A 12439-nucleotide genomic window follows, 5' to 3' on the forward strand; every position below is an offset into this window, starting at 1 on the left:
ACCTCGCCCTTGTAGCTGGGTTTTCCCCCTGCACGGAGCCAGCGTGCAGTTAGTCTGGTGTCCGAACCCTTGAACTTAGTGCTATTTCGACATGTCGCGATCGTTAGAGAGGTGCCGATTGGGAGGTTTTTGTGGAAGGTGGTTTAATTTTTCACTTTGTTGTTGTTGTTGATGGTGGTTTCGGGGGGTGTAGTTTAAAGGAATTGAGGTTAAGTTCATAGCACTCAGGTTGTCCCTTTCTGAAGGGCTAAATATAATGACTTATAAGTATCACTTAAGATAAGGCAATTTTCCCAGTGAGATACTAATTTTGGGGGGGTGGGCACCCTTATCTTACAGAAAAGTTTGTGGGTGAAAGGTGATCATCTGCTCCGGATAGAGAGGAGTGTGTGGTGGTAATGGGGACGGGGGGAGGTTATTTTGCTCTGCCTGATTAGAGAAAATTCTGTGGGTTTTGGGGTAATCTGTTTGGATTTCAGGTGCTCTGTGCCCCGGTTAACGCTAGTGTTTGTGTGCGTGTTTGTTTTGGTTAGAGAAGTGTATTGGTCGAGGATGGGGAAGAAGAGATTCTCCCCGACAGTAGAAGCTGCAGCAGCCTGTAGGATCTTAACATGGCGCCTGAAAGGCACATGATATAAAAAGAAAGGAAAGCGGAGGCTCCCTCTGAGCCACACCCAGGCAGTTGCTGACATCAGTCAGCCACAGCACATGGATGGGGGTTTACAGCACCTTTTTAACAGCAGCATTTTGTAAGAAAAGGGTTCTTCTTTCAATTCCCCCCCTCCCCCCATTCGTGCCAGTCATCCCTCCCCCGTGGTTTCCCTTGCTCCCTCTGATCTCACGTGTTCAAAGGCTTTTTTTTCCTTTGGCTTGAAATCGTGGTTTATAATGGTGAGAATTGTACTATCTAATGATGGGGAGGGAAGGATCTCTTAAAGAAGTTACTCTTATCTTTCTATCAATGCAGGCTGGCTTTTTAGTGTTCCACAGACCTCTTCCAGTCTAGTTTTAAATGCTGCCAGTGGCTGAGTTTTGCCATTCCTTGGGGAGGTGACCTAATAATTGAATAGATCTCACCATTATATCTCCTAAAGGGCAGTGGATGTGTATAAAATGATTTGTGATAAATAATGCTGTCAAATTTTTTTTTCTTCTTCATTTCTGGGTCATTTAGAACCTGCCCTGAAGTGTGATTTCTATTTTTTTTTCCTCTTTTTTTTTTTTAAGATGTCTAAACTCCTGTATCAATGGTTAGTTTTGCCTAGTTACTGTTTGTGACTGTGGTTTATCAAAGGCGAGTTTTTAGTTGTTTCTGGGAAAGCGATCTCCTTTACTAAGCCACTTTTAAGAAGTGTTGCCTTGGAGACAGTTTGTTTAGTGTAAAACTCGAGTGGTCTGCTTTACAACTGAATAAATGGTTCTGAAATGTGTGACTGGTATGATAAAATTTGTAAATAAAAAGTGTGAAATATGTATTTGTCTTTTTATTTACCACTGTATAGTGCAGAGTTTGTTTCCAAGACCCATTTTGTATACAAGGGTTGTTTTGTTTTTTTTTATAAAACCAATTTTGGCACAAGTTTGTGACTTGGGGGTCGATTGCCAGAAATCTTGAAATCTTTTAGGAAACTAATAAAAAAGAGCCACACATTTCCAACAATAGCTTTCCGACATTATTTGAAGGAACAGTGGGAATTTTGTAACGAAGTCTTGAATGCTGCTGAGCTCAGAGTTAGTGGTGGTCTGTGTTCTGGTGGTGATGCGGCGCCTCCCTGCCTTTCGGTTAGCGGGCATCTTTCTTGCTATGTGGGCATCTTTCTTGGTAGGGGGTATTGTATAGACCGCCTGAAAACAAAACCCATTCCAGCCTGGGGTTCCTTTGAGTGGTTACTGGAATATGCGCTAGATACCTAATAAACATTTCCAGAAGGGAAGACTTAAATATTCCGACCGTATTTAAGTCATGGTTCTTAAAACGCGACACCTGAAAGCTTATCTTTGAAGCAGGGTACGCTACTAAGCTGCTAATCTGTGCCATAGTTCGGGGTAGGCTTCCTTACGAGGTGCTTCCGTGTGTGATGACTTCTCAGAGTCAGATGCGTAATGAAAGTGACCGTTAAATGTTACTTTGCTTTTGCTACTAAATGATTCCCCAGCGTCTCAAACTTGGTGCTTGGCTACACACAGCAAGATACTCCCGTACATCGGTGAGGTGGAAGAAGAGTCTAACACACTGTGTTAGCAGCTCTTGGGCATAGGCACTTCTGAGGCAGCTCTTTGTTTCCTTTAAAAGTCAGAAATGGTGCACTCTCATTTTTTTTTCTAAAGGCAGACTTTCAGAACTTAGTGTTCTTCATGTGCCACTGTGCAGACTGCTCGAAAGGGAAAACCAGTATTCCACAGACAGTTTAATATTAAGTAGTTGTAGACCCACGGGTTTAGATCCCTGAGACTAGAGAGATGCCTTTATTCTAACACTGTTGCATATTAGCTTGTTTAGAAATAGACTACGTTCTAGTGTAAGATAGGCTTTTAGTGTGCTGCATTTAACTTAATTTGGTTAACTTTACTGCATTTTCCTGTCTTTTTATGGACAAAATACAGCACCTGCCTGTTCTGACTTTTTTCGGCGTGCTTAAAGGCAGTGACACTCCCCACCCTGTCCCCAACTAACAAGGAATTCTGCCCTCTTCAATGTTAAGTTTCAGGTCATGGTAAATAAATACACATTTAAGGATGAGGAAACATTGTGATTTACCCATATAAAAGTATTGTTGACTTGGTGCCCTTCTGTGAACCACCTTAAAGGGGAATTAAACCTAAAATTGTAAAGCAAGAACACTTCCACACACTTGTCTGGACAAGGGGCTACGACATACGGTGTCATAAATGAACCCAGTAGCCTGTCCTGTTTAAAATGAGCAGTGAGTGGAGTTACTGTGGTCTTACCCTGATCTTACCGCATGGTGAATGGGACTTAAAAGTATTACAAGCGGATGCTCTTCTAACGGGATCACGGTCAACACACAGCTTGTGGTGTTGTCTTTCGTGTTCTCTTCCACAAGTCTGTATTTGCTGACGTGTTCTGGAACTTTCCTGTGCCTTCTGCTTTGTGAAAGCCAGTGGTGGGCATTAAAATCACCTCGATCGGGCTGGTAGTGCTTTGTGTACATTAGAAGTTGCTGTAGTGGTCCAGTGTCACCACACCTTTGTTGCACAAACTTATGCACAAGTTTTGAAACCGGATATTAAACAGACAACTAAACCCAAACAACAAACCCCAAGCCTCCTGTTGTGACAAAGATGTGTCCATGAAGACTCCCTTCTGTGAAAATCCTGGTTGCAGTTCCTGAGGCTGTGCCTTTACCCAGTTAACCAGATACTTGAGTTCCCTCTGGATTTTGAACCTTGTGACTGTGTGTTTTTGCATGCACTCTGAAAACTGAACTGTCGCTGTGTGCAAGTGCCTGCAGAGAACGGGACTCGCTCCAGCCGTGTGGATTACGCTGCGATAACTGCAACCTGTTCTACGTGTGGTTTATGAAATGACTGATACTCAACAGCTACAGAAGTTCCCTGATTTGGGCTGTTTGCCAGAAGTCTGATTTGTGTTCTATGAAACCCAGAAAAACCCCAGCATTCAGGAGGTTTGAATCAGAAACTTTTTTAGACATTCCTTGAAGTGCTACCGATTGACTCCTGCTTACTTAAAACTACTTTCTCAAGCAGGTTTTCAAAGGTTCCATCAGTACACTAGCAGCAATACTGTCTTGGGGGCTTCTTTTTTTCTTCTTTTTTTTTTTTTTTTTGCTTTTTCTTTTTGCCTTTTCCCAAGCTTTGGTACACAGACAGAATAACCCGAGGTGTTCCTTTTTTGTGTGGTAGACCCACCGCGGTATACTTTGAACTGAGTTATTGATTTTCCAGAGTAAGTTTTTTATATAAACAGAAAAAAAATCCCAAGCCAATTCCCTTGGTGTTTATAGTGGCAACCAAAAAGAGAGGTCTGTATTTCTGGGATTGGTTATCCCTTTATTTAAAAAGCTTAATGTATGTTTTTGTTGTACTAAACTTCTCAGTTTCTTCTTATTACTCCAGGCTCCTGCATCAGAGAAGCTTCCAGTTATGTACCTTATGGATTCCATTGTCAAGAATGTCGGAAGAGAGTATCTTACTGCATTTACTAAAAACCTAGTTGCAACATTTATTTGTGTATTTGAAAAGGTATATATACTTTCAGAAAAGTTCTGTATTCTAAGAAAAAAAATGTGTTCCTGGTAAAATAAATACATGCTTTCAGTTTTGGGTTTTCTTGGGTGCTGAACCATAGACATTGGTTGGGTTTTGTCCACCTCAGTACTGTGTCTATACTGCGGAATATCAACCATGTAAGTTACGCGTTAGCTGAAAGACGCAAAGTCTTTCTTAGTTTGGTTCACAACCATCTGTAACTTTCCTATATCCAGGCAAGATTTTACTAATAGGATTTTGTTCACCTGGATGGACCTTTTGTCATGTATAGACCAATTAATTATGAATTGTTGGTTTAGTGTTAGGACCGTAAATAGTCTTTATGCAAAGAATAGACTGAGAATCCGTTTCTGGCGGATTTCCCCAGAGCTGCTCTCTCCTGTAGTTAGATTTGTCTGGTTTGCTTAATTCATGATGTGCAAAATGAGTGCTAAACTGCGAAGAGTGAACAGCACCGATGCCTAATTCTTTCCTGCTGGTCTGTGATTTGAAGGGAAAAAAGAAAAATGCTAGGGGGAAGGGGTGTTAGAAAGCATTGCTATTATTTTACGTGACAAATACGGTTTAATTTCATTTAACATTGAGAACTGTTGCCATATCTTTTAATTTTTGCTCTTGATCTTTAAACCCAGGAAGTAATTCTGCGTATTCCCCAGTAAGAAAGGCAAATGGAAGTCCAGTTTTTGGAAGGCTGGACTTGAATGGGTTTAAGTTGGATCAGAAATGAAGGGTTAGCTTCTGTGGTTTCCTGTGTGATTTAAGAGAGTCGCATCTCATACGAATGAGATGTTTGTGTATTTGCCTGTCACTACGTATCAGTGAGGATCTGAGATCCCACTACGCTTTGTATATGGTTTTCAGATGTGATATGCATGATGAAATAAGGACTAGATGGTAATCACGACCACAGAACTCTTAAATGCCTGTGTGTAGAGTAGATAGGTAGATACTTACTTGTTCTTTCAGTATTAAGTGGTGACTATTTTGGGGTGGTTTTTTACTGAGTTGATACTTGTTCTTTCAGTATTAAGTTGTGACTATTTTGGGGTGGTTTTTTACTGAGTTGATACTTACTTGTTCTTTCAGTATTAAGTTGTGACTATTTTGGGGTGGTTTTTTACTGAGTTGCATTTAATGTTGCAGCTGATGCTCTGGATAATAACTAATTTTCAGAGTTGTATAGGTTAACTGCTAAGCTAACTAGAACTATTCACTTCATGTGTATTAATGAATTGTGTAGTCACTCCTAATAGCTTAACCAGTCGTGTTAAAAAGATGCAAGTAGAATTCCAGCAGTGACATTGTTACAAGTTCTGTTTTACCAGTCAGTGATCACTGAGGTACCTTTAGGCACTTGATGAAGGCAGAAACTTTTGCTCAGTCTTTTCTGCACCTTTTGCAGAGAACTTCATACCCTCTCGTTGAAAATTTTATAGGGGCACCCCCCAAGTAGCCAACTAGGGATTGCTTTTGTTGAAGTTCCTACTCCTCCTTGGAAGAACCTCTCAGCTTCCCACTGGGTCTTGCTGTAACATACTAAAAATTACCCTGCAGCAAAACCAACCTACACAGTCAATACTTAATGCTCGAATTGGGACATTGACATTAGAACAGCTGCATGTGTTTGTCCTCAAATATTTTTCATTTATTGTTCATTGAACTACTCAAGTTATGAGATTAATTAAATTTTGCTTTACTGCAAGTTTCCAACTTAGCTGTCAGGAGATAATCCAAACACGTTGTTTGTGAAGAGAGAAAACAGGCACTGGTCCCACAGGTCCTCTTGATCTGTGGCTCACAGGCGGGTCTAATTTTGCAGCTGAACTGAAATACAATTGACTTAAAATAGCCCTTTTGTGGCATTTGTTGGGAAGAAAATCCTTCAGTGGCTGACGAGCTAAGCAAAACACCTTTTCTGTGCACAAAGCTTGTGGTTTCCTGATCTGTTTGTCATTGTTATAATCCATTCAGCACAAACACTTGAACAATGTATTGTCTCAGAGGCTGTTGCCTTTCAATATTTTTATTACTGTATTTTTTCCACAGAAATTGGGCAAGTAAAATGAGAATTTTGGTAATGGAAAAGTTGAAAGAAAATTCTCAGAGAATGGTAATACACAATAAAACCTTCCCATGGCCTTGAAACAACAATCCCACATTTGAGCTTCTGTTACTGATTCCATTGGTATAGATGTATGATCTGCACTGCTATAATTCTGTATTTAAACCAGCAAACTGTTGCTAGAACTAGGAAATGAATGAAATAAGTTCTACAGAAAAGTTTAAGAAATTGTTTTATATTAACTTAACAAGCCATAGAATTGTTTTATTGTTTTAGGTGGATGAGAATACTAGGAAAAGTTTATTTAAATTACGCTCCACATGGGATGATATTTTTCCTTTGAAGAAACTATATGCACTTGATGTCAGAGTCAACTCATTAGATCCTGCTTGGCCAATTAAACCTCTGCCCCCAAATGTGAATACTTCTAGCATCCATGTGAATCCTAAGTTTTTAAATAAATCGGTAAGTTCTTACTCCTCCTGTATGAACAGATGGTAAAACGTGTCATTTTCATTGTTTGTTTGCTGCTTTTTGACAATTTATTATCAATGAAGTAACTTTTGTTGCCAGGTAAGAGGCATTTCTGAATTGAGAGTATTTGCTGGGTTTGGTTTGTCTTAGTTCAAAACTACTCCTGATTTTGGAACGTGATGAATTTATAATCAATGGTAGGCTTGTCACAGCAGGAGATGACAGTGGGGCAAAAGGTTTATATTGTTTTAAGTACATTTTGCATTAAAAATGCCATTTCTAACTGCTGTACAAACCTAAGCGCCAGTACTAGATCATGGCAGCAGTTAAAGGAGATGGAGCTGTTTGATGCCACCAGGATTTTAAATGTAACTTTTGTTTATTGTGTTTCTAGCCAGAGGAATCTGCTGCACCTACCTCTGCTGTCACTTCTGGTGCCTCTACTCCTCCTGCTGTTCCTGAAATACAAAAGAATTTGACACAGGAGCAGCTAATAAGGCAGCAATTGCTTGCAAAGCAAAAGCAGTTGTTGGAACTTCAACAAAAGAAATTAGAGCTGGAGCTGGAACAGACGAAAGCACAGTTGGTGAGTAGGAGAGTTGGTGAAACTTGTGCAGTTGGGTCTCACTTACTCCTGGGCAGTGCTTAGGGGTGCTGATAACTACAGCAGTACTTTCTCCTTGGGTGAGTGTAGCTGGTTTAGGACTAGAGCAGTGCAAGTTGATCTGGGCTTCCTGGACAGTACTTGTTACCTAAAAACCTTAAGAATTACACTCAGAGGTTAAAAAAAGGGTGAAATTCTTGGTGTTTTGTTTTTTAACGTCTCTCCAAAATGATGCCTGCCTCTGATCCTCACCTTCCACCTCTTCTTGTGGCTCATATTAAGCCAGGCTTTTTCAAGTACGTTTGCTCTTACAGAATGGGGAAGCCTGATTGTTGGAAGCAAAGTCAGTTTCCTCATTAGGTCAGGTTGGTTTGTAAAGCTGTGTTGTTATACACTGGTAACTGAAAGGCTTGCTGCGTTGACAGTTGATGATACCAAAATAAAGCATCTTTGAGGCATAGAAATCTGAACATTATATCAGCTGCTTGGCAGCTTTGTCGCCTTGAGCATATGGAATATATAGAAAAACTAACACTGTACGGAGAGCATGTGCCCAAGCTGCAGATTTTGCAGTATTGACTTTGTTAGTCCTGGTTTTACATGAGATTTGAGTTCCATCTTTTGTAATGGCTCTGCGTTGTTTTCAGACTTGCAGTTAACAGTGGGTCATTTTCAGTTAAATGGCTGACTCATAATTTTCAAGACATTTCTATTTCTAGTTTTGGTTTCGAGGTAGAACATGAACATCTCGAGGTAGTTGTGTCATGCAGATTAATGTAGGTTTTTTTCCCTGTTTCAGGCTGTATCTCTTAGCGTTCAGCAAGGATCATCGTCTGTAGCTTCAGTTCCAGCACCTTCTAAGCAACACATGTCTTCCACACCTCACATGACAGTGAAAGCACCTCATCAGACTGCTGTGCAATCTGAAAAAAACAAGCCATCCCCAAGTCCTCCACTTCATGATGTCAAAATAGCAAACAGGGACCCTCGGCTTAATAGGATGAGTCAACATTCGTCTCATGGTAAAGATCAGTCTCATAGGAAAGAGTTTCCACCGAGCACAACCAGTCAGTCTGATACCAAGACAAGCAAAACAACCCAGTCTGAAAAACAGAACTCAACAAAGCAAGAGAAATCGAAAGCAAGTGAAAAAACACAGAAGAAAGAACTTGACCAGTCAGAAGCAAAATCTAAATCACCATCCCCTTTGAAAAATAAGCAGCCCAGTACTAAAGATACTAAAAGCCAGGAAAGTGAAAGCACAAAAATCCCTGATATTAGTAAGCGGGATCCAAGACTGAAAAGACATCTTCAAGATAAAGAGGGCAAAGAGGAGGAGGTGAAGGAAAAGAGGAGGAATACAGAGAAGAAAGAAAAAGAGGAACATAAGACAGGTGAACACAGACCAGCAGGCAGCAGAAATAAAGTCATCAATGGTGCTGTTCAGAAACAAGACACAAGTACAGAGGAGGCAGAGAAACAGGGTGGGAAACAAGGGAGATCAAGTAATAGGAAACGATCACGATCGCGCTCTCCTAAGGCACGGTCGCCATCTACACATTCCCCAAAAAGACGGGAGAGGAGGTCACCCAAAAGAAGACTCCGGAGTTTATCTCCCACTTCATCAACTCCAAAAATTGGAAAGATCCGTCAGATAGGCCCTAAGCAGTCTCACACTGAAGAAAGCACGCAAGCAGCAAGAGAGGAAAGAAACTCCACTAAGAGGAATGCTAAACAAGAGGTGCGAGATCCGAGGAGAGTGAAAAAAGCCCAAGAAGACAGGCCCCAAGAAACAGCAAGCCAGCATTCTACTAAAGCTTCTCCTGATCCAAAGGAGAATGCAGAGAACTGGCAAGGATCCAAATCAGGCAAGAGGTGGAAATCTGGTTGGGAAGAAAATAAAAAGTAAGTTACTATCTTTAAAACAACTTCTCTTGGAAGTCAGTGGAAATTCCACTGCTGACTTCCGTGTAGTCACCTTTGGGAGGCAATGTTCAGATGGTTAAAGTGGATAAGTGTAATGTGTTTCTACTGGTGAAATATGGAACTGGTGTCTGCTCGGTTCTGAGGTGGTAGTGTTGTTTTGCTGTCATCAGTTCTAACGGGGATGTAACAGTCATGTCCTGCGGTAATGAAGTAATCTGTATTTTAAATGTATTCTTGCTTTCAGCACACAGCAGAGTGAAGAGCACCAAGCACTTGGTAAATCCCCTCACCAAAGACACCGGGAAAACTGGCCTGCTGGCAAAGGAATTCTGTCACCCCGAGCACCAAAGCAGCAGCACCGGTTAAGTGTGGATGCCAATTTACAGATCCCCAAAGAATTGACATCTGCAAGCAAGAGAGAATTACTTAAGAAGGTAATAATCATAGATCTTCATAGAAGATTTGTAAGTCTTCAAAGAAGTATCCTGGGTATAGTTTGCTTTGCCTTTTGGAAGTCTAAACTTTTAACTTTATATTCTAGGCCAATGAACGCTTGACATCAGGTGAAATAACACAGGATGAGTTCCTCATGGTGGCTCATCAGATCCGACAGCTGTTCCAGTATCAGGAAGGAAAGCACAGATGTAATGTCTGGGATAGCCCTACAGAGGAAAAATGTGGTTTGAAGAAGAAACCTCTTCTGTCAGATGCAGAGTTAACATATTACGAACATAAAGCTAAACTAAAAAGAACACAAGTTCAGCATTCGTTGTCCAGGCTTGATCTGTTGGATCCTGATGATATTCTGGATTATCATATACCTGATGCATTGCTTTCTGGAATAGAGTGTGAGCAAGCAAAAGCCAAGCGTGGAGTACAGTTTGATAGGAAAGAGCCATTTGGGGAGAGAGCGAGGAGACACTCTCCTGTAAGTGGCACTAACAGACCTTTTGCTGATAACCTCTCACCGCTTGAGGGTCGACGAAGACTTGAGGAACAAAATGCTACCAAGGGAGCAAGAGGTTCCAAGAACTTTGATCCTTACGACAGCTGGGGAGAATCAGAGGAATTCAGAGATGCTCTGAGGCAACAGGGGAAAAGCACATCCACAGAGTTCCAGAAAATAGATGGTGATGCAATCTGCAGGTTTGAAAATCGTGAGGAAAGACAACTTCTTGGGCAAGCTGGTACGTGCTTTTCCTTTGTGTTACATCTCTCAAACTCTCACTAACGTTTTGCCAATTACTTAACCTGGTTTGCTCTGTTTTTTTCAGGTGTTCGAGAGGAACCACGGTCCCCGTTCAGTGAACGTTTCAAAAGAACTAGGTATGAAGATCCAGAGAAAGCACCGTTTCCAGAAAGTCCAGGATCAAGATTTGGAGGCATTGAAGCAAAGCAGAGGATAAGTGCACTGATGGAGGAGAGATCTCTATTTGATGGCTCGCCTAGACAGGCTGCTGCAAGGGTTGGGGTAGATGGACAAGGAAGCCCTTTTGGTGATGCTCCTGCTGCTGGGTCAAGCTCCAGAATCGATGGGCCACCTGGACAGGCTGCTATGAGATTTGAGGGGCCTTTGGTGGGAGCAAGTGCATCTCAGTTTGATGGACCGCTGGCAGGAGCAGGGGGAGCTGGAGCCCTAAGATTTGATGGGCCACCAGGGCAGCTGGCAGGGGCCCTGAGGTTTGAAGGACCCCCAGGGCAGGGTGGTGGAGGAGGTCCACTGAGGTTTGAAGGCCCTCTTGGGCAGATAGGTGGGCCGTTGCGCTTCGAGGGGCCTGCAGGTGGTCCTAGATTTGAAGGACCCGGAGTTGGCCTCAGGTTTGAGGGTCCCCGTGGTCAGCCTTCAGGTGGTCTCAGGTTTGAGGGACCTCATGGTCAACCTATGGGGCCTCGAGGTCAACCAGGGGGTGGTCTCAGGTTTGAGGGACCCCATGGTCAGCCCTTGGGGCCTCATGGTCAACCAGGGGGTGGCCTCAGGTTTGAGGGGCCACATTTACAGCCATTGGGGCCCCATGGTCAACCTGGAGGTGGCCTCAGATTTGAGGGGCCCATGGGGCCCCATGGACCATCAGGTGGTGGGCTCAGATTTGAGGGGCCACATGGACCATCAGGTGGTGGGCTCAGATTGGAAGGACCAGGTGTAGGTCCTCGGTTGATTGATGGACCAATACACCAGGGAGCTGGTGGACTTAGATTTGATGGTCCTTTGGGTCGGGCCGGCCCAAGGTTTGATGGTTGTCACGCAGCTGGATTTGATGGTCAGCCTGGACAACTGTCTCTGTTACAAAGATTTGATGGAATCCATGGAACACCTGGTCCAAGATTCGAAAGGGCTCCTGGCCAACAGGCACAACCACGTTTTGATACAGCCATACCTCAAAGATTTGATGGACCTCACCAGCCAGCCTCTAGGTTTGACTTGCCACTTGGCCTTCAAGGTGCACGCTTCGAAAATGTAGCTAACCATCCTGCCTCAAGACTAGAACTGTCACCATATGGACAAGGTGGTCCATTTGTTGACCATCCCGGCCAGGGCTACAATGGACCATCTCATGGGATGCAGTTCCAGAGAGCTGATCTGTTTGATGGTTCGCCTGGACCAAATTTCAATGGGCCAGCTGGGCCTGGAGCACAGAACTTCCCACTGCGAGCAGCTGGGCATTACTTTGAAGAAAAAGGGCTTCAAGGTCCTCAGTATGGAAACTTCAATAACATGCCAATGGGAAGTAGCCAGGTGAGAGCTGATGGTGGTAAGCAGTTTGCTTGCAGAGTATTCTTGTGTAGGGAATTAGCAGGTTTTTCTTTCTCTAAAAACTGAAGGTTTTTCTAAAGAGCTGGCAGACTGGGAGCCAGCTTCAAGCTAAAAAAGTCGTCCTGCTTCAGTAGGTTCTAGATAACTTACCGAGGACATGCAGTGCTGTTTTTGAGGAATCTCTTTTTAAGAATGACGGCAAATAGTGGATCTTTACAATCACTTCGTAGCTCAGAATACGACAGTGAAATTAGTATTTTTAAATGGAAAAATGAGGCAATTAGAAGCTTGTGTTGTCTTCTTATGCATGCCCAAAAGTGAATTCTGTATGAAGCATTAAAAGATCACATTACGTTTGTAGATTGGTTTG

General features: G+C 42.6%; 1 protein-coding gene across 1 annotated transcript in view; it reads left to right on the forward strand.

Moving 5' to 3' along the window:
• Positions 1–4102: 4102 nt before the first annotated feature.
• Positions 4103–12439, forward strand: part of PCF11 (PCF11 cleavage and polyadenylation factor subunit) — a 16036-nt gene continuing 7699 nt past the window's right edge. Inside the window, exons 1-7 of the mRNA XM_010015227.1 lie at positions 4103–4224; positions 6590–6778; positions 7182–7373; positions 8191–9296; positions 9562–9751; positions 9859–10504; positions 10592–12051. Of these exons, the coding sequence (XP_010013529.1) occupies positions 4126–4224; positions 6590–6778; positions 7182–7373; positions 8191–9296; positions 9562–9751; positions 9859–10504; positions 10592–12051 (3882 nt within the window). The 5' untranslated portion in view covers positions 4103–4125. The remainder of the gene's footprint in view (positions 4225–6589; positions 6779–7181; positions 7374–8190; positions 9297–9561; positions 9752–9858; positions 10505–10591; positions 12052–12439) is intronic.

The sequence above is a fragment of the Nestor notabilis genome, unplaced genomic scaffold, assembly GCF_000696875.1.
Source record: "Nestor notabilis isolate BGI_N333 unplaced genomic scaffold, ASM69687v1 scaffold17215, whole genome shotgun sequence".
In the NCBI taxonomy this organism is placed as follows: domain Eukaryota; kingdom Metazoa; phylum Chordata; class Aves; order Psittaciformes; family Psittacidae; genus Nestor; species Nestor notabilis.